Genomic DNA, 18026 nt, shown 5'->3' on the forward strand with positions numbered 1-18026 from the left:
TGAGGCTGCAGAGAAATTGGGACCCTGTGCTCTGCTGGTGGGAATGTGAAAATGGCTGTGGGAAACAATGTTGGCGGTTCCTCAAAGAATAAAATCAGAATTACCAAATGATCCAGCAATCCCGTTTCTGGGTGCACACCCAGAAGGATTGAAACCAGGGAGGCAAACAGATGTTTGTATGCCTGTGTTCATGACATTACACACAGTGGCCGAAAGGTACTTGGCAACCCAAGTGCCCTTGATAGATGAATGGAGAGACAAGATGTGGTCCATACATACAGTGTGGTATTATTCAGCCTTAAAAAGGTGACGCATGCTGTAGCTCGCATGGACCTTGAGGACATTATGCTAAAGACACATACCCACTTATCAACTGTGGCTGATTAAAAGTTTCCTTAAAAAAAAAAAAAAAAAAAGCCAGGTCATTTTGTTTGCTTGCTTTTTGTTTTACACTTAACAGGATCACTGTATAACGCTACTTCTTTCTTCTGCATAAAAGAGATAAAGTTAGGCCTCTCCAGGGCCTGAGCCTGTAGGGATTCCATTAGCTGTAGGTTGTATTTCGGAAGATGATGATGGGGAGGTCGTCATGGGAACGCCTCCGGAGTCTCTCTAGCTCTGGTCCTTCTGCCTTTGTGGTTTTTCCTAAAATATAGCTGCTGCTTAAGATGAACTGATCAACACATATCTGTTGAGCATCCGTGTGGCAGGCATAGAGTAGGCCCTTCACTCACATGATCTACAATCCTCAAAACAGGGTTGTGCAAGGAGGTCCTGCTCCCAACTTACGATGTAGAAATAGGCACAGGTGGTTAAAGAATCTGCCCCTAATTAGAATGTCAGACACAGTTCATTTATTAACTATATCCCTGTCTTTCTTACCAGACCACACTGTTTAAAACAGCTTCTAACAGAATCGAGGGAGCTCGTTGGCATAGCAGAGAGGGGGGTGCTCACCCTGTTGCCCTAACCACAGCTCACGCCCCTCTCCAGCTGTGCCTTCTGTGCATCAGTTATCCCAGCCTTGCTAGTCCCAGAATGAGCCACAGCCTTTTCTACCTTTGAACCTTATTTATATTTTTACTCTGTTTAAAAAACCCCCTCAACCCCCAGCCGGTTTGGCTCAGTGGATAGAGTATCGGCCTGAGGACCAAAGGGTCCCGGGTTCGATTTCAGTCAGGCACGTACCTCGGTGGCAGGCTCCTCCCCGGCCTGGGCCAGTCAAGGTACGTGCAGGAGGCAACCAATCGATGTGTTTCTCTCATATCAATGTTTTTCTCTGTCTTTCCCTATTTCTTTTCCTCTCTAAAATCACTGGGAAAATATCCTCGGGTGAGGATTAAAAATAGGTAAATACAATGCCCCCTCAGGAGACTCCTTTGAAGGATGTCCTTGGGAGGTCTCCATTGTGCTGCTGGTGATCTCCAGGGCTGGTCTCAGATACTCCCAGCTCTCTCCTCCAGACACACGCTGGAATTGCCCCTGCCCACCCTGGTGATTTGGGTGGGGCCATGGGACCTGTTCTGGCCCACGAGTTAGGAGCAAAAGTGAGTTGTGTTTCTTCTGTGTAGACGGGTCAGCTCCCACTAGGCACCCCTCCAGAGTGCTCAGTCTTCCCCTGGCAATGGCAGGGCCACGTCTGAGATGGAGGCTGCAGGTCTTACTGGCTCTGCTGACCGTCCGAGTTCCCACCGAGTGAGTTCCCGTTGCCAGTTTTTCCCACACCCCACAACCCGGTGATTATGGCCACATCAATCCAGGCTGTGACGGCGTCGGTACGTTTGTGTTCTCTGGCAGATCGTGCCTTGCCTCCCCAGGCTCAGCACCTTGCAGTGCACTTATGCCTCGCAGACGGTCCTGGGGAGACTTCGGAGGGTTTTAGTGTCTGCGCAGACTTCAAGTCCATGGTGACGTGAAGCCAAAAGGACCTTTGATGTCAAGCTGGTTTTCAAGGATCAGAGATGGTCTGATATAAATATGAATATGGGACAATGCTTAGAGAGTCCATAAGAATGGATGCCTTTTTATATTTTTATTTTGGAACTATCTGAATAATTTATGAATTTTAAAATGTTTTCTGAGGAAAATACAATCAGTTGGAGATTTTATATTTATATCATTAAAGACACTTTTCTATGCATATTGCCTTTAACAAGGGGTCTGCTAACACATTACATTCCACTCCTTAGTGAGTCAAGGAGCTACCTAGATTTTTAAATCAAAGCCTGGCAATTTGCAGCATGCACTCAAAGGCACCTGCCGCCACCTAGTGGTGGTGTCTCCTAATTGTATATTCTTTTGATGGACCAAGGTTAAATGTTGAATCTGCAAACAAAACATGTAACATTATCTAATATTTACTGGTGAATTGCCTACAGTCTCTTAAAACATATAGTTTTCGCATGACCGGTGTGGCTCAGTGGTTGAGCGTGGACCTATGAACTAGGAGGTCACGGTTTGGTTCCTGGTCAGGGCACATTGTGGGGCGTGTAGGAGGCAGCCGATCAGTGATTCTCTCTCAGCATTGATGTTTCTATCTCTCTCTTCTCCATTCCTCTCTGAAGTGAATTAAAAATGTTTTTAAAAAACACATATTTGTCATTATTTATTATGATGTCGTTACTGGGTCAATACGACTAGGTGTCCTGGAATGAGAAGTGGCACGTAGCCAATGTTTTGGGGAAGAGTGGGTTTCTCTTCGTCAATGAATTTATCAGCCGGGAGCTCTGGTGCAGGGTTGTTGTCAGGGCTGCCACACACGGGCTTTGCAGCCACCTTGCCGGGGATCTGTGACTTGCGTGGCCTGGACAGGGAGCCAACCTCTCTTTTGCCCACATAGTTGGGATATACTGAGAAGGCGTAAGTTTTTATATTTAAAGTTAACCCTGAAGTTGACTGTTGTACTCTTTTCACTATGGTTTTTAAATCAGTGACAATTTTATAACCACAGAAGCCAGGTCTTAAGAGTAACCGAGCACACCCCAGATACAGCCCACATTTACAGACGGGCTGATCGCCAGCCTTGCCATTCCCGGATGTTAATTAGTATTATGCCATTCAAAATGTCATTGGCTTTTTTATGATGTAGAATGTGAAGCCATGAATCAGGAAAAGACTTTGAGCACCGGTGACCTGTTCCTAGCCTGCTGGCTGCTAGTCTCTCCGCGTTATCTGTGGGCTCCTTTCGGATGATTACAGAAACATCAGTCACTTGTCTCCATAAATATTTTATAATGCCAATTGAATGTGATGAAATATTAAAAATATCATTTATTAAATATTTAAAAGTTCAGTCTTTGAAACTGGCCAGCTCTCTTCATTCTACTTCCAGCCTAAAGGAGCAATTTAGAAAATCTGAATTATAAAATTAGAATACCGGGAAAAATAAGAGAATTAGGAATATCACTATAAAATTATTTTTTTTGCCTTGAATCATTAGTAATTTTCAGCTGCAGGCCTATCATTTAGGGTAGCAGAAATACACATTTTATGCTACTACTTTTTAATACTTTCTGCTATTTTAGATTTTCTGCACTTTGCCTAGTATTTTTACCTTCTTACTGGGTTAGAAAAATTCACTTAAAGTCTAAGGAGTTTTACGGACTCATATATTGGAATAATCTTCAGTTTCATTTGCTTTGCTTATAATCCTATATAATAAAGAGCTAATATGCAAATAGTCATCATGTCCTCACGCCGTAACGGCTCAGACACTCAACACTGGGGAGAGAGGAATGGGGACCAGCCAGGCACAAATGAGCTCGCAAGAAAGGAATGGAGATCAGCCAGGCTGTGGCCCGGGAGAGGGACAAGCCGCCCGCTCCACGGTCCCGGGCGCCTGCGGCTGCGGCCAAGGCAAAGTCGCTCGCCCACAGTCCTCTGCGGCTGCGGCCGGCCCTGGCAAAGCCGGCCCAGGTCCTGGGTGCCTGCAGCCAGCCAGAGGGAGGGAAGCCTGGGTCCCGGGTGCCTGTGACCAGCTGGAGGAGGGAATCCTGGGTTCCGGGTGCGGGGCGAGGCAGAGGCAGTTAGGGGCAATCAGGCCAGCAGGGGAGCAGTTAGGGGCGATCAGGCAGGCAGAGGTGGTTAGGGGCGATCAGGCAGGCAGGCAGGCGAGCGGTTAGGAGCCACTGGTCCCGGATTGCGAGAGGCAGTCAGACATCCCCCGAGAGGTCCCGGATTGGAGAAGGTGCAGGCCCCCCTCTCCTGTGCACAAATTTTGTGCACCGGGCCTCTAGTTTTATTAATAAAACTTGAAATATGAAAACAAATTGGAATTTACTATTGCTTTTAGTGGTACATTACTAATAGTAAGTTGAATTAATAGCTTCTGTGTTTTGAAAGGAGAGCTCAGTGACAAACTGGAGGTTCTTCACAATGGCCTGTATACTTGTCACACCTGTAGCCCAGGCAGCCGTCAGCCTGCACCGTAGCAGGTTACAGAGCAGGTTTCACGAGCTGTCTGGAGAAGTGGCAGATCCAGCCGTTAGGAGAAGCTCCAGCCGGCTGCAGAGTGGGGCTGTTTCCTGTGTTCAGAGGGCCCTCCCGGGGCGAGGGCTGCCGCAGACTCGGCCCGCACAGCGTTCCCCCAGTGAGCTCGGCGCCCTCGGAGTGCTGCTGAAGGAGAAGGGCAGGTGCACCAGAACTTCTGAATTCTTCTCTCCCAAGGCTCCTGGCCCAGGGCAGCTTTTGTGTGGGGAGAGCTTTTCCAAAGGCTCCTTAAATCTCGGCCTTTCTGATCCGAGTTTGGTATCCTAGTCGGTCCCTCCATAATCTAAGCACAGCTCACCTTTCCGGACAGGTCCCTGGTTGCACGTGGATCACTAGTTTCTCTCCTCTCCTTTGCGTAGACTACCCACCTGCCAGAAACAAAAAGTAACACCTTTCAGTGTTCACAACACCAAGTCATACCTGCTTTTCTGTCTCAGCACCAAAACTACTTCTCTAGGAGAGAATTTCAAACCAGGACACTGACTAAAATTTTAAAAAATACATATTTTTATTGATTTCAGAGAGGTAGGGAGAGGGAGAGAGATAGAAACCTCAATGATGAGAGAGAATCATGGATCAGTTGCCTCCTGTATGCCCCACACGGGATCGAGCCTGCAACCCGGGCATGTGCCCTGACCGGGAATCAAAATGTGACCTCCTGGTTCATAGGTCAACCATGCCGGCTGGGCCAGGACATTGATTTTATTTGTACTATATACAAGGTTCCTGACACACTCATTGGCCTGGTACTTCCCGATGATGAGATGCTAGTTAGCAAACAGCAGATGGTCAGCCACTCCCAGAATCTGTTTTTGTCCATGTCTGAGTGGAGGAGGAGAAGGTAATGGCACAGCAGCACCTTGTGGCATCGCCTGTGTCTGACACTGTCAGCCTGTCACGTGTGACGGGTTTGATCACACCGCAACCTGTGAGGTGGGTACTATTCCTGTCCTCAGTTTACAGTTGAGGAAACAGGCCCACGGAGGCAGCCAGCTACCTGCCCCAAGGTCCCAGGCTGGCCCCGCTGCCCTCGCTGTGCCCACGGTGGCGAAGAGCAGCAGCAGAGAAGGAGACGGTGGGGCCAGAGCCGCGGGTGCTGGTGGGGCTGGACGAGGGAGCTTTGACCAGAGACCTGAAGTGAGGTGACGAGCCCTGAGACTCTGGCCGAGGACTGGAGAGGTCAAGGCTATTTTAATATCAAGGCATTGACCTGCCTTCCCTCATCCTCACGAGAGCTCGGAGGCTGCCTGGCGAGTGCGGCACGGCCGCCGGAGGCACAGTGGGGACCAGCTGGCTCCTGTGAAGCTGGACAGTGAGCGAAAACTCGCAGGATGGAAGTGGTGCCGGTCTTCTTAGCGAGCTTTGTTTTTAAAAATGCAGTTTTTATGAAAACGGTACTTATGCTAACTTATAATGGTTTTTTTAATGCATTAATAAATATTAAAATTCATTTTGGTTTTAATTTCCAATACAGTGAATTCTGATAGGTAGGTAGTTAGATAAATTAGATAGGTAGGTAGATCCCACATAAACAAATGCTGTGAGGACCTTCTTGGTGTGGCCGGTTCTCGGTGCACACATTTGAGGATACCGTTTAGATTAGATCTGTCAGGAGGGCAAGAATGCGCTTGGTCACTTGGCTCTTGTAATAAGTCCCGGTGAGAAGCATTTTGCGTGCGCAGAGTTTTAAATGCGGTAAAATGTAGAACGGATTTTCCCGTCGTAACCATTTTAAGTGTATAGTTCAGTCGTGTTAAGTATACTCGTTCATATTGTTGTGCAGCCTGTTCCAGAACTCTTCTCATCTCCCAAAACTGCAGCTCTGTACCCATTAGACTGGTCCTGTGGGTCTGCAGTGACCGTGAAAGTGAAGCAGAGGTTTGCTATGGGCTGGACGTGGCGTGCATGAGTGTTTGATGGATGCGCCATTCATTGCAGAGCTGGTAGTTTGTTTCCCTCCCACACGCCGGTAGTGCACTGCGCTGGAGGGGCTGCAGGTGAGGCCCAGGTGCTTCTCACCGTGTCGCTCTCCTGTTGCTCCATAACGGTCATCACCCGCAGCAGAAAAGCAGCATCCCCTTATGGGATGTCGTATTAGACAAAGTTAAACATTTACATTTAATTTCAGATGGTCTGGATTGATGTGCACTCATGGGAAAGGGTCTGGTAGTTCATTCAACAAATAGGCACTACCTATCCTAGCTAATAAAAGAGTAATATGTAAATTAACCATCATTCCGCTACAAAGATGGTGGCGCCCATAGTGGCTGGGGCGGGACACTGGAGGCATTGCCCTGGCAACTCGAGCCCAGCATTTGTGCCCCGGCCACACAGAGGGAGGGGAGGGGCCTCGGGCTGGAGGCCAGGGTGAGGGATGCTGGAGTCGTTGCAGGCCAGGCTGAGGGACCCTCCCCCCCTGCACATAGTTTGTGCACTGGGCCTCTAGTTGGTCATAAAGTTCCATACCCTTTTAATCAGCTCAGCTAAATTGAGGAGTTCTATGGTTAGTCATATCCTGAGATATGATACATTACACCTGAGATATAAGGAGAGCTGGTAACACTCAAGGTGAAAGTAGAAAGACAATGAAAGAGTTCCAGCTATGAGGTGGAGCCCAAAATGTGCTGGTGGAGCGAGCGCTCAGGGAGGAAGTGATTGCCGTGACCCGAACAAAGCCAGGCCCAGGCAAAACGGGGGATCAGAACTAAAAACTGATGGAACCAGGTAAGCGCCTGCCAGACAGCACAGTTCTCCCTTAAAAACAAAAGTAGCAGTTACGGTGCCAGCCCCTCTTCCAGTTATGGCACCAACCCTCTTGGGAGGGGGCGGGGCTGGCTTACAAACTAGGAAATGAGATTGAGAGGTTACTCAAGGCCACCCAGAGGCCAGTTACACCTGCTCAGGGTCACTCAGTAAAGATGGAGGATGCTGGAACCTGATCCCACGTCAGCCTGACACCAAAGTGGGCTATTTATTCTTAAACAGTTTTCAGTCAACTATTTCAGGAATTCGCATTTTATTTTATTTTAATACCTTGGATTTGTAATTTTATATTCATAAGTCTTGTCTAATTTGTGTCTTTGTAATGCTAATTTTAAATAGGTAATGTATTGTCATAAAGAAATAACACTTTTCTTTGTCGCTATTCTGTAATAGGCCCCAAACAGTTTGAGTTTGTCTACTGGCCATCAGTCTGTCTTCTTTAATTTGTAGAGCAGAATCTGGTTTCTTCCTGGACTCATATAGTTTCTCCATTACTCACTCTGGAATTTAGAAATTCATGACATTTGGGTCTTGATACCAAACTCTGCAACAAAAAATGCAAGTGTTGCCTTCCAGATCAATGAATCTTATTGCTCAGACATAATAGATGTGTCTTCGAAAGCAGTTGAGTTTAAAATACTCATTCTAGCCCTGGCCAGTGTGGCTCAGTGGGTTGGGTGTTGTCCTGTGCACCGAAAGGTTGCCGGCTCCATTCCTGGTCAAGGCACATGCCGACTGTGGGCTCGATCCCCAGTAGGGGGCATGCAGGAGGAAGCCAGTCCCCATCCCCGCCCCCCCCCCCCACATCAATGTTTCTCTCGCTTCCTCCCTCGCTCTCTCAAAATCAATTTAAAAAATCTTTTCAAAAAAAGTGATGGTGTTCTAACCTGCCTACTTCCTTTCCTTTTTAAACACAGCTAACAAGCACAAGCCCTGGCTCGAGCCCACCTATCACGGCATAGTGACCGAAAACGACAACGCGGTGCTCCTCGACCCCCCGCTGATCGCCCTGGACAAGGACGCCCCTCTGCGCTTCGCAGGTAGGAGCGCGGTTTTGTTCGCTCTTGATGCACCGGGACTGGGGGCGATGCACTGGGAGCGTTTCTCACCCTTTCTTAAAGTGTCCGATGGCCGAGGGTGGTTTGTGGCTCCCGGGCACCATCCTTTTTCCTGTTACTTTAAAAAGTTGGGGCACCTGACCAAAAAGCCTGTACATGTGGTTGAAAAGCACAATATTACATCGCATTATTCTAGTCCTTGTCTTGATGTCATCAGACAGATAACACCTAGGCCAGTGTGTCTCAAAAAATCGTGCACACAGCACACCTAAGGGTCGTGTTAAAATGCAGATTTGGATCCAGCGGGTCTGGGGGACCTGAGATCCTGCCCTTCTGACCTGCTCACAGGTGCTGCGGGTCCGCCAGGGGCAAGGATCTGGGGAACTGCAGCTCAAGGTCCTCTCGCACCTCCTCGGTTCCACTTACCTGAAAAGACTTGCTCGAAAACGTCAGGCAATCTTTGTAGAGGAATCCTGTGGCTCAGATTTTACTTTCAATAAATTTTTAAAGTGGAGGCATTTCATAAGGCTGTAACCTGACCACAGCGGCAGATCTGAGACCGCTTGGAGGCTGGCTGTTTTTCTGACATGTAATAGCACTTTGCAGTTCAGAGCATTTCTTGCTTGAGCCGCGTGTCCATAGTAACTTCCCCGACTGACGTGAATTGTGCCGCGTCACCCTCGCCTTGCCTCAGGTCACAGTGAATTTTAGAAGAGTAGTTGTTGCGTGGCATTTTTTTCCAGGTCCAAATTTCTCATGTTAGTGTGTGCTGTTTGCCTGGGGACCAGTAAGAAGGATTCAGTTACCTTGTATAGATCAGGGGGGACATGACCGTATTTCACAGTGTGTACATTGAAGAAAGTGGATGTGTTTCTGAAGAGCTATTTAAACCAGTGGTCGCCTCACTGGTGGTCTGCGAGGTCCGAAAGGTTGGCGACCGCTGATTTAAACAATAAATTTGTTCTTCATTCCCTTCAAGTGCCACAGCCCATGCTCAGGAAAGTAACCTGAGAACCAGCTGTGCTGTGTCCGCGGTGGACAGAGACCTTCCCAGTAGTGTTGCTTGTTGATTGGTTTTTAGAGAGAAATCCGAGTGGATGGACAGGGGAGGACGCACTCAATGCCGTGAGTCCATACACAGTGCTCGTGCAGCAGCTGAGATGGTTTTCGTCTGCTCCTTCCTTCCCCCAGATTTGTCATCATTTTTAGCATTGCACATCGGTGTGCTCTGGAACGAATAGATTTTGAGTGCTTGTGTGTATATACTTGTACACGCACCCCTGCAGCCACATTTAGTTGTTACACATGCTCCTCTGTGTGAGAGTGACGGTCAGTGCTCTGTGAATAACTTGAGTAGGACTATCTAGTTTATGCTTTTGAGCAGACTTACACATTCCTGACTTCCCCTGCAGCCTAAGAAGTGATTGGGCCTCTGTACTCTGCAGTGTCAGCTGTATACGGCCCCAGACCAGCGACTGGCACTAGTTGGCACTCCATAAATATTGTGGGAGGAATGACCGAGTTTGCCCAAGATCACAGCTCGTAAGTGATAGAGTCGCCTTCCCGCCAGGGGGTCCGACTCCAGCCTCCATTCGTAGGTTCACTGTGGGCTCTCACAGCGTTCTCTGTAGAACATTGTAAACATCCTGGTTCGCAGTCCTACCCCATCAGGAACGTACAGGTACCCACCAGAGATTGCTTGTCTGTCAGACTTCTGAAGTAAGTCCACGGCTGATGTTGGCACCTTAGTCACCAGAGTGCGTCGTAAATTGTCCCTCATCAGACCTTCGTATTGAATGCAGGGTCTTGCCCAGATTGTTTTCTTGGGGTGAAATAGGAGAGTAAAATCTTGGTATTTGTCAAGTAGTTTAGGAAATTAAAATAAGTTTCTTATTCAACCCCTTTTCCTTAATCTGCTAAAAGCCTGAGTAGAGGCGGGTAAGAAATTGTGTTGCCCATTTTGTGTACCTGATGGGGAGCTTGAGCCCCTTACGCAGGCCACGTGGTTGCCTTTTTGACAGTGGTCCCCTCTTCACTGCCCACGTCAGAGGCTGAGTGCCCCGCCTTGTCCCCCCTTTCAGGCTCTTCCTTTCAGTAGGTGGTCTCACCCCAGCACCTTTTCCTGCTTTCCCGCCGAGTACAGAGTTTGCAAGATTAGGCAAACAGTTGCGATAGAAATAGAATCCAAAAGAAATTTCAGGGCAAGAATGGGGATTTTATTTTTGTTGTTAGAACCAGCTCAGGTGTGTGATCCTTTTCTCCGTATTCTGTATACTTTATGTGACTCGTTATACTTTATGTGAGGGTGGCGATGGGGCCGACTCCTGCACTGCACCTCGCCCCCCAGCACTGCCTTTTTAACTGTGGCAGGCGATGGGCGGACATTGTGTTTGCAGCAATGAGTTGGACATACTTGGTGAAGCCCCATGAAGTTGCCATTTTTATATGTCGAAACTATCACAGTACTTGAAAAAAATGGAAAACTGGAAATAGCCTGTGGGTGAGCCTAATTACTCTAAGGCAGTAATTCGTTGAATAGCGGATTTAAGTAAGTATCTGGATGTTAGGATGGAAACTTAAACAGTTACTGACGAGCGGGGACTCATTTTGGATGCAGTTGCCTCCAGGAAAGGTTGGTATCAATAATAATTAAATATTAAGTATTTTTGCCAGGTCCTTGTAGAATAAAAGAAGCATAAAAGTTGGCCCTTCTTCTCAGAGCACTGATGATTTAGGTCCCAGAAACAAGCCTGGACCAGTCACCAGAAATAAGCAGCAGCCTGGTGCCCAGCTGGAGAGCGTGGGCGCCAAGGCGGGTGGACAGGAGGGCGAGGGAGGAGGGTCGGGTTAGCAGGGATGTTGTAGTGGATGCTGCTCAGCGGGTGTCCCTTTCCCGGGGCCAGATCGGTGGGTCTTCAGTCCGTTACCCGCCTTCCCAGCCAAGTGCATGCACAGCCCAGGCGAGGCTGCCAGGCGCTCCCTCCTTGGAGAGCCACAGATGCTGAGACCGGCTGAGGTTGCGTTCCCTCTGTCCAGGCCAGATTGCTCTGGGCCTGGTCAGGCCCCCATTCCTGGTCTCTCAAGCGGCCTTGGTTTCTGCTGTTTCCAGGTTCCTTTCTCTGGCTTGCAGCCAATTCTGTGAGTTCGTGACGGCTTCTCAGTGAAGCCCCTTTTGCCTGAGTCAGCTGGAATGGATTTCTGTTGCTGGCAACCAGCGAAACTAAGGTTGGAGCCAGCACTCAGGGCCTCCAGGAGGAGTGCAGCATAGGCAGGTGACCTGAGAGTTGGCGGGGGGACGATGGGCTAGGCTCTGGAGACACCCTCGCTCTCAGGGCAGAGAGTGCAGTTTGGGGTTATACTCAGATTCGGAAGGAGACTCAGAAAGAATGCAAAGCCAGCCTGAAGCCCAGGTTTCTCAGAGGGACGGACGAGGAAAGTGAGGCTGGCACTGTAAACAGGATCCCTGGACGCGACTTTGGATATCAAGAAGTTAAATCTGTACCCATTGTTACAGTTTTATGTTTTGCTTTTTAAAAATTATGAAGTAAAGTTCTTTTTGACTGTTTTAACTTTTGTTGTTGTTAATCCTCACTGGAGAATATTTTTTCATTGCTATTTTAAGAGAGTGGAAGGAAGGTGGGGGGGGGGGTGAGAGAGAGAGAGAGAGAGAGACACAGACAGAGACATCGATGAAAGAGACACATTGATTGGTTGCCTCCTGCACACACCCTGACCAGGGCTGGAGATTGAACCTGCAACCCGGGTATGCGAGCCCTTGATTGGGAATCAAACCCGAGATCCTTGGGTGTATGGTTTGATGCTCTAACAACTTAGCATACCGGCCAGGCTCCTTTTGACTGTTTGTTGTTGTTTTTAATATATCTTTCTTGATTTCAGAGAGGAAGGGAGAGGGAGAGAGAGATAGAAATGTCAGTGATAAGAGAGAATCATTGATCGGCTGCCTCCTGCACATCCCCCACCGGGGATGGAGTCCACAACCCGGGCATGTGCCCTTGACTGGAATCAAACCCGGGACCTTTCAGTCCATAGGCTGATGCTCTATCCACTGAGCCAAACCAGCTAGGGCCCTTTTCACTGTTTTAGATGATCTTAGGGGAATGAGGGGAAGAGAGATGGGAAAGGTTTGGTCCATCCAAGGCGAATATAGCTGGAAAGGTCGTCAGGAAGCCTGGTGGGGTAGGGTTTCAGGTGGACTTACCTAGCAGAGCAGGTGCACATGGTCTGAATTGAGTGGGAAAGCGCCGGACAGAAAGAGAGTAGACTGATAGGTGATTCTGAGAGGCCTTCCTTGCAGAGGTTGAGCAAAGGTGAGTCTAGGAGAGAGGACCGAGAATGCAAAGGGGTGGAGATGCACCATGCTGTAACTCCGTGTAATCAGTGCCAGTAACTGCATGTATGTAACTGTCCGGTTGTGTAAATAACACGACTGTGCATCAGGGATGGAGGAGAAGGGTGCCCATGACCAGGAATGGAACCTCTGACCTTCAGTGCGTGGGCCCAATAAAGCTTTGCTTACAGACACAGAAATGTGAATGTCATATAATTTTCATATAATATTTTAAAAGATAGAAACAACTGTTAGCACACAGGCTGTTCAACAATGTGGCACAGGTGGATCTGGCCCAAGGCCATGGGTTGCCTACCGCCTGGGGCAGCACATCCACATCCCTCGGCGTCTGCATTCTCCATTCGGCAGTTACTAGGCACGTGCGGCTGTGGAAATGCGACCAGTACGAGGAAGAACTGAATTTCAATATTTAATTTTAACATGAATTTTAATTCAGTTTGACACAGCCCCATGGGGCTGGTGGCTACGGCACGGGCATTGGCCAGCACAGATCTAGAGACACTGTGTGGATGCAGCCGGAAGCACAAACAGAATTATCCCTTATAGCTCGTTCATGAACAGCAGAAACAGGCATTGTGGTACAGTGCCCACGGGAACCAACTGGGAATAGCGAACACTGCAGGGGCCTCCTTTGTGCCAGGCTGCGTTCTGCGCACTGGACCTGGGTGTGCTCACTGGTTCCCTCTTACGCGGCAGTGAATGAATGTACCGCAGCTGGGTGTGCCCTCCCGGATGAATGGATCTTAGACCAGTGATGGCGAACCTTCTGAGCTCAGCGTGTCAGCATTTTGAAAAACCCTAACCTAACTCTGGTGCTGTGTCACATAGAGAAATATTTTGATATTTGCAACCATAGTAAAACAAAGACTTATATTTTTGATATTTATTTTATATATTTAAATGCCATTTAACAAAGAAAAATCAACCAAAAAAATGAGTTTGTGCCGAAACCGGTTTGGCTCAGTGGATAGAGCGTCAGCCTGCGGACTGGAGGGTCCCGGGTTCGATTCCGGTCAAGGGCATGTACCTGGGTTGCGGGCATATCCCCAGTAGGAGATGTGCAGGAGGCAGCTGATCGATGTTTCTCTCTCATCGATGTTTCTGACTCTCTGTCTCTCTCCCTTCCTCTCTGTAAAAAATCAATAAAATATATTTTAAAAAAAATGAGTTTGCGTGTCACCTCTGACACGCGTGTCATAGGTCCGCCATCACTGTCTTAGACCCTCAGGCTGAATGAGACGGCAGGCATTCTATACCATGTGATACCATTGTTCAAACCTCAAAAATAAGCCAAATGAAACAACACTATTCGGGGATATACAAACATATGGTACAACCATTTTTAAAAACAAGGGGATTCAGACTGTGATGCCTTTGGGGGAGAGCAGGTGCCCTGGGAGGCAACAGTGAGTGGGGGGCACAAGGCCCCTGACCTCGCTCCTGCAGTGGTCCGGGGCGAGGTAAGCAGGGTATATATGGGCTGCTGGACTAGCGTTTCCCTCAGTAAAGACCGTGGCCATTGTAGTATCACCACCGTTCATATTGAATTGGTTTCAGTTCCCACTTAAGCATATGTTCCATTCAGAGAGGTGTATATTTGTTGCCTTAGTTGCATTAGAACAAGATTAGATTAGAAAACATTGTTATTTATTCAGCTCATAAACAAAGGATTGAACATAAAACCCATTGCTCCAGCTGATTGTTTCATTTAATCTAATGATGAACTGAATGTTATCAGACTCTAACCACAAGAACTTACATTGAAAGGGAGACGCTGGAACTGGAAAGAACAAATAGGTGTGCGTCTGTTAGGATGTCTGACGCACCTGAGGGTGTTAGGAAGCTGTGGCTGTGCTAGTTCATGGGTAATTAGTGCAATTTCAAAAATTACACAGGAGTCCCTGGTAAGTAGGATTCAAAGAGACACTTTGTTACTGAAGGTCCAGTTTTGCTATAGCAATTCTCCTGAGCTGATTGTTAAATTGTGTCAAGCTTTTCTATGTAATATGTGCATCTTTGACTTTTTTCCTTATTGTTCCATCTTCATTCTTTCCTGTATTACTGACATGGGTTTATCTTTTCTCCCTTCAGAGAGTTTTGAGGTGACAGTCACCAAAGAAGGTGATAAAGGGTTCTTTCTATCCCTCTTATGAATATTAACCCACTAACTTTGTTTATAAAATTGGGAATCAGCCCTTAAACAGAAGAAGCTGTGATGCTTTTTTATCCCTTTTATTCTATTTTGTTTCTATTTTTAAATATATTGATGGAAACTGTATGTAACCAAACCCTTGGTTAGAAATATCTGGAAATCAGACATCCATTTGAACTATATGGATAACACTGTACATTTTTTCCTAAATTGAACTTAAGAGATTCACTTCGTAACCATTTTCTATTGGTTGTAATTTTGGAAGAGGTCCGTCTTATTTTTATGTGAAATACATTTTGTGACGTTTTACTTATACATTAGAACGTTTATATTTGTTCTCCCATGGGCAAGAATGGAAACGTAGATTTTTAACTCCTACTTAAGCTGGTAAGCCAACTTAGGCGAATTTCAGTTCCCAGGCAGGCTCCTTTTCAGGCTGATAGGATATAGTCCGAAACAAGGGCCAGCCTCGCAGGTCTCTCCCCATGGCGGGCCTTCATCGTACTGGTAGACGCTAGCTGTTGAAATGGATGCCTGAAAAGTTGGTATTTCTACCTTTCTCATTCAGTAGTTTGCTTTGATTCCCTAATTTTAGCCAGGCTCATTGCACAGGAAGACTTGTTTCTTCTGACTTTTTTTTTTTTTTACAGACTTTCTGTAATTATGGTGCTGAACCTATATCTCACGCTTCTTCCTCTCTCAACACTTGACTGTGTGTTTTAGCCTTTCTCTCTGGTCCAAACCAAAATAGCTGCCCAGCTGTCCCCTGCAGCCTGGGCAGTTTCTGGTGTTACCAGGCCTTGGCAGTCTGCTAATGAGACCACTTTGCCCTGGAGCTGTCCTAAGTACTCCTGTGAAATGCCTGTCTATATTTTCTCTCTCTCTCTTTTGTATTCCTGCATGAATGGATGCAAAGTTAAATGAGTTGCTTGGAAAGCCAGAACCTGCTTCTTTGTACTAAAGCCCAGAACTCACCCTGTCGCCAAGCACAGCGCCCTGCTTCCCCACAGACCCTCTCAACCCCTGGCTGCCATGTGGTCATGGATTTTCTTTGGGGGAGGAGGGGTCTGGCTGCAGCCGATTCGGTTCGGTGGCAGCGATTCTAACCTGCGCTGCTTTGACTCCCCAGGTGAGATTTGTGGATTTAAAATTCACGGGCAGAATGTGCCCTTTGACGCAGTGGTGGTGGATAAGTCCACGGGCGAGGGACTGATTCGCTCAAAAGAGAAACTAGACTGTGAGCTGCAGAAAGACTACACGTTCACCATCCAGGCCTACGACTGCGGGAGGGGGCCCGATGGCAGCGCCAACGCCAAGAAGTCTCACAAGTAAGTAGCCGGGCAGGGAGCGTGAGGACAGCAGTGACCGTTACTCTCCTGCCCAGGACTTCGGTGCTTGTGAAGTAGAAGGGAGTTCCAGGTGCCCATCGGACATAGCAGTTAGAGCAGAGACCCTTGTAGACGGCTCCAGCAAGGGCCTGGGCCATAGTCGTTGTAAATGAATGAATAACCTAGTAGAGAAACCAGGGCCCTACAGAGAAAACACGAAAGTCCACTCTTTGCCCTAGGAAGAGGTTTGTAGGTATGTGTGTCTTTTGTCTGTAAGTTCTGAGGGCGTGAAATTCATTCGAGCTGAGGAGAGAAAGCCAGCTGGTGGGCTCTGCCCTGGGCGTGAGCATGGCCTTCCTGCCAGCCGAGGACCGCCCTCTAGTGGAGAGGGCTCTGGGCAAGACATGGAGTTAGACTCTTCTCTTCCTGGCCCCTGTGGCTCAGTGGTTGAGTGTTCCACCCAGGAACGAAGAGGTCACAGTTCAATTCCCGGTCAAGGGCGTGCAGGAGGCAGCTGATCAGTGATGTTTCTATCGCTCTATCCCTGTCTCTTCCGCTCTTTCTAAAAATCAATAAAATCATATAAAATAAACAAAAAGAGAATCTAGTCTTTCCTCTCCACTCACCTGCCCTTGGCATTGGGCAGATTTAATGTTGTGAGTCTCAGTTTCTGCTCAGGACGTGGATTGAGGGAAGAGGGCACGTGCTGAGGTGATGTCACATAACTGTTGTGAGGGTCAGCGTGGCGGATGGGTGGCGTCGGGGTGGAGAGGGTCTTGGTGAATAATGCGGGTGCTGAGTGCAGAGCTTGTCTGGGTCAGAATATGCCCTGATCCAAAGCCCTGAGGCCCGCAGTTTTCTGTCTGGGGAGCCTGCTCTGACGATGCCTTCGTTTTCTCATCCCCAAGCTGGGGAGATGGAAGCTGGCAGCACGGGGTTCGCCAGGAAGGGCAACACTGAGGTCACCTTGAGGTCCCTCGTTTGCTAGATCAACGGCAGGTGGGGTCCCAACCACGGGTTACTAATGGTCTCTATTCCTTGGAAGCAGGACCAGCCTTGTTTTAATGCTCACCGTATCCCATCTTCCATCTCTGTTTCCTAGCCCTTCTTCCTTTGGCTGTAGTTGTTTCTGAATTTTGAAAAAAAAAAAAATTTTAACTTTGTGTTAACAGAGCTAACAGATATCTGGTATAGTTTATCTCCCTTTTACATGCTCTGTCCCACCTCGTGAAAGAAAATCCCAGTGTTACTGCCTTTTTTGTTTTTTAAATTCTCACCCGAGGGTATGTTTTTAATGATTTTTAGAGAGAGGAAGGGGCAGAAAGAGAGAAACATCAGTCGGTTGCCTCCTGTACTCACCCCGGCTGGGGATCAAACCCACAATGTTGGTATGTGTCCTGACCGGGAATCGAACCTGAAACCTTTTTGGTGTCTGGGACACTTGACCACATGAGCCGCTGGCCAGACTGTGTTGTTGCCTTCTTACCAGGTGCCTTATTCCTAGGCCTGGAAGGATCAACCCAAATTCCTGTTTTAACTTTTCTGGTATCTCCAGGTTAAACTAAAAACAATGAATAGTTTACTTTTTATCTTCCTACTAGAGGCCTGATGCACAAAAATTTGTGCAAGAGTAGGCCTTCCTTCCCCCGGCTGTCGGCACCGGCTTCCCTCCGGCACTCGGACCTGGGCTTCCCTCCTCCGGCCGCCCGCAGGCACCCGGGACCTGGAATGATGCCCGGAAGACATCCGGTCTAATTAGCATATTACCCTTTTATTATTATAGATAAAATTGAATAAAATGTATCAGAGAAAGGAAATTTAAAAATAGGGCACAATTTGGGGGGATAATAAAACAAGCAAAGCCCACA

General features: G+C 47.9%; 1 protein-coding gene across 4 annotated transcripts in view; it reads left to right on the forward strand.

Moving 5' to 3' along the window:
- Positions 1-18026, forward strand: part of CLSTN1 (calsyntenin 1) — a 56901-nt gene that overhangs the window by 22828 nt on the left and 16047 nt on the right. For 2 of the 4 annotated variants that reach the window (XM_081086799.1, XM_081086801.1), the window contains exons 2-4: positions 8169-8291; positions 14770-14799; positions 15960-16158. In XM_081086799.1, the coding sequence (XP_080942925.1) occupies positions 8169-8291; positions 14770-14799; positions 15960-16158 (352 nt within the window). The remainder of the gene's footprint in view (positions 1-8168; positions 8292-14769; positions 14800-15959; positions 16159-18026) is intronic. The other 2 variants (XM_081086800.1, XM_081086802.1) reach the window with 1 other exon arrangement.

Source organism: Myotis nattereri (assembly GCF_964212035.1).
Source record: "Myotis nattereri genome assembly, chromosome: 3".
Lineage (NCBI taxonomy): Eukaryota > Metazoa > Chordata > Mammalia > Chiroptera > Vespertilionidae > Myotis > Myotis nattereri.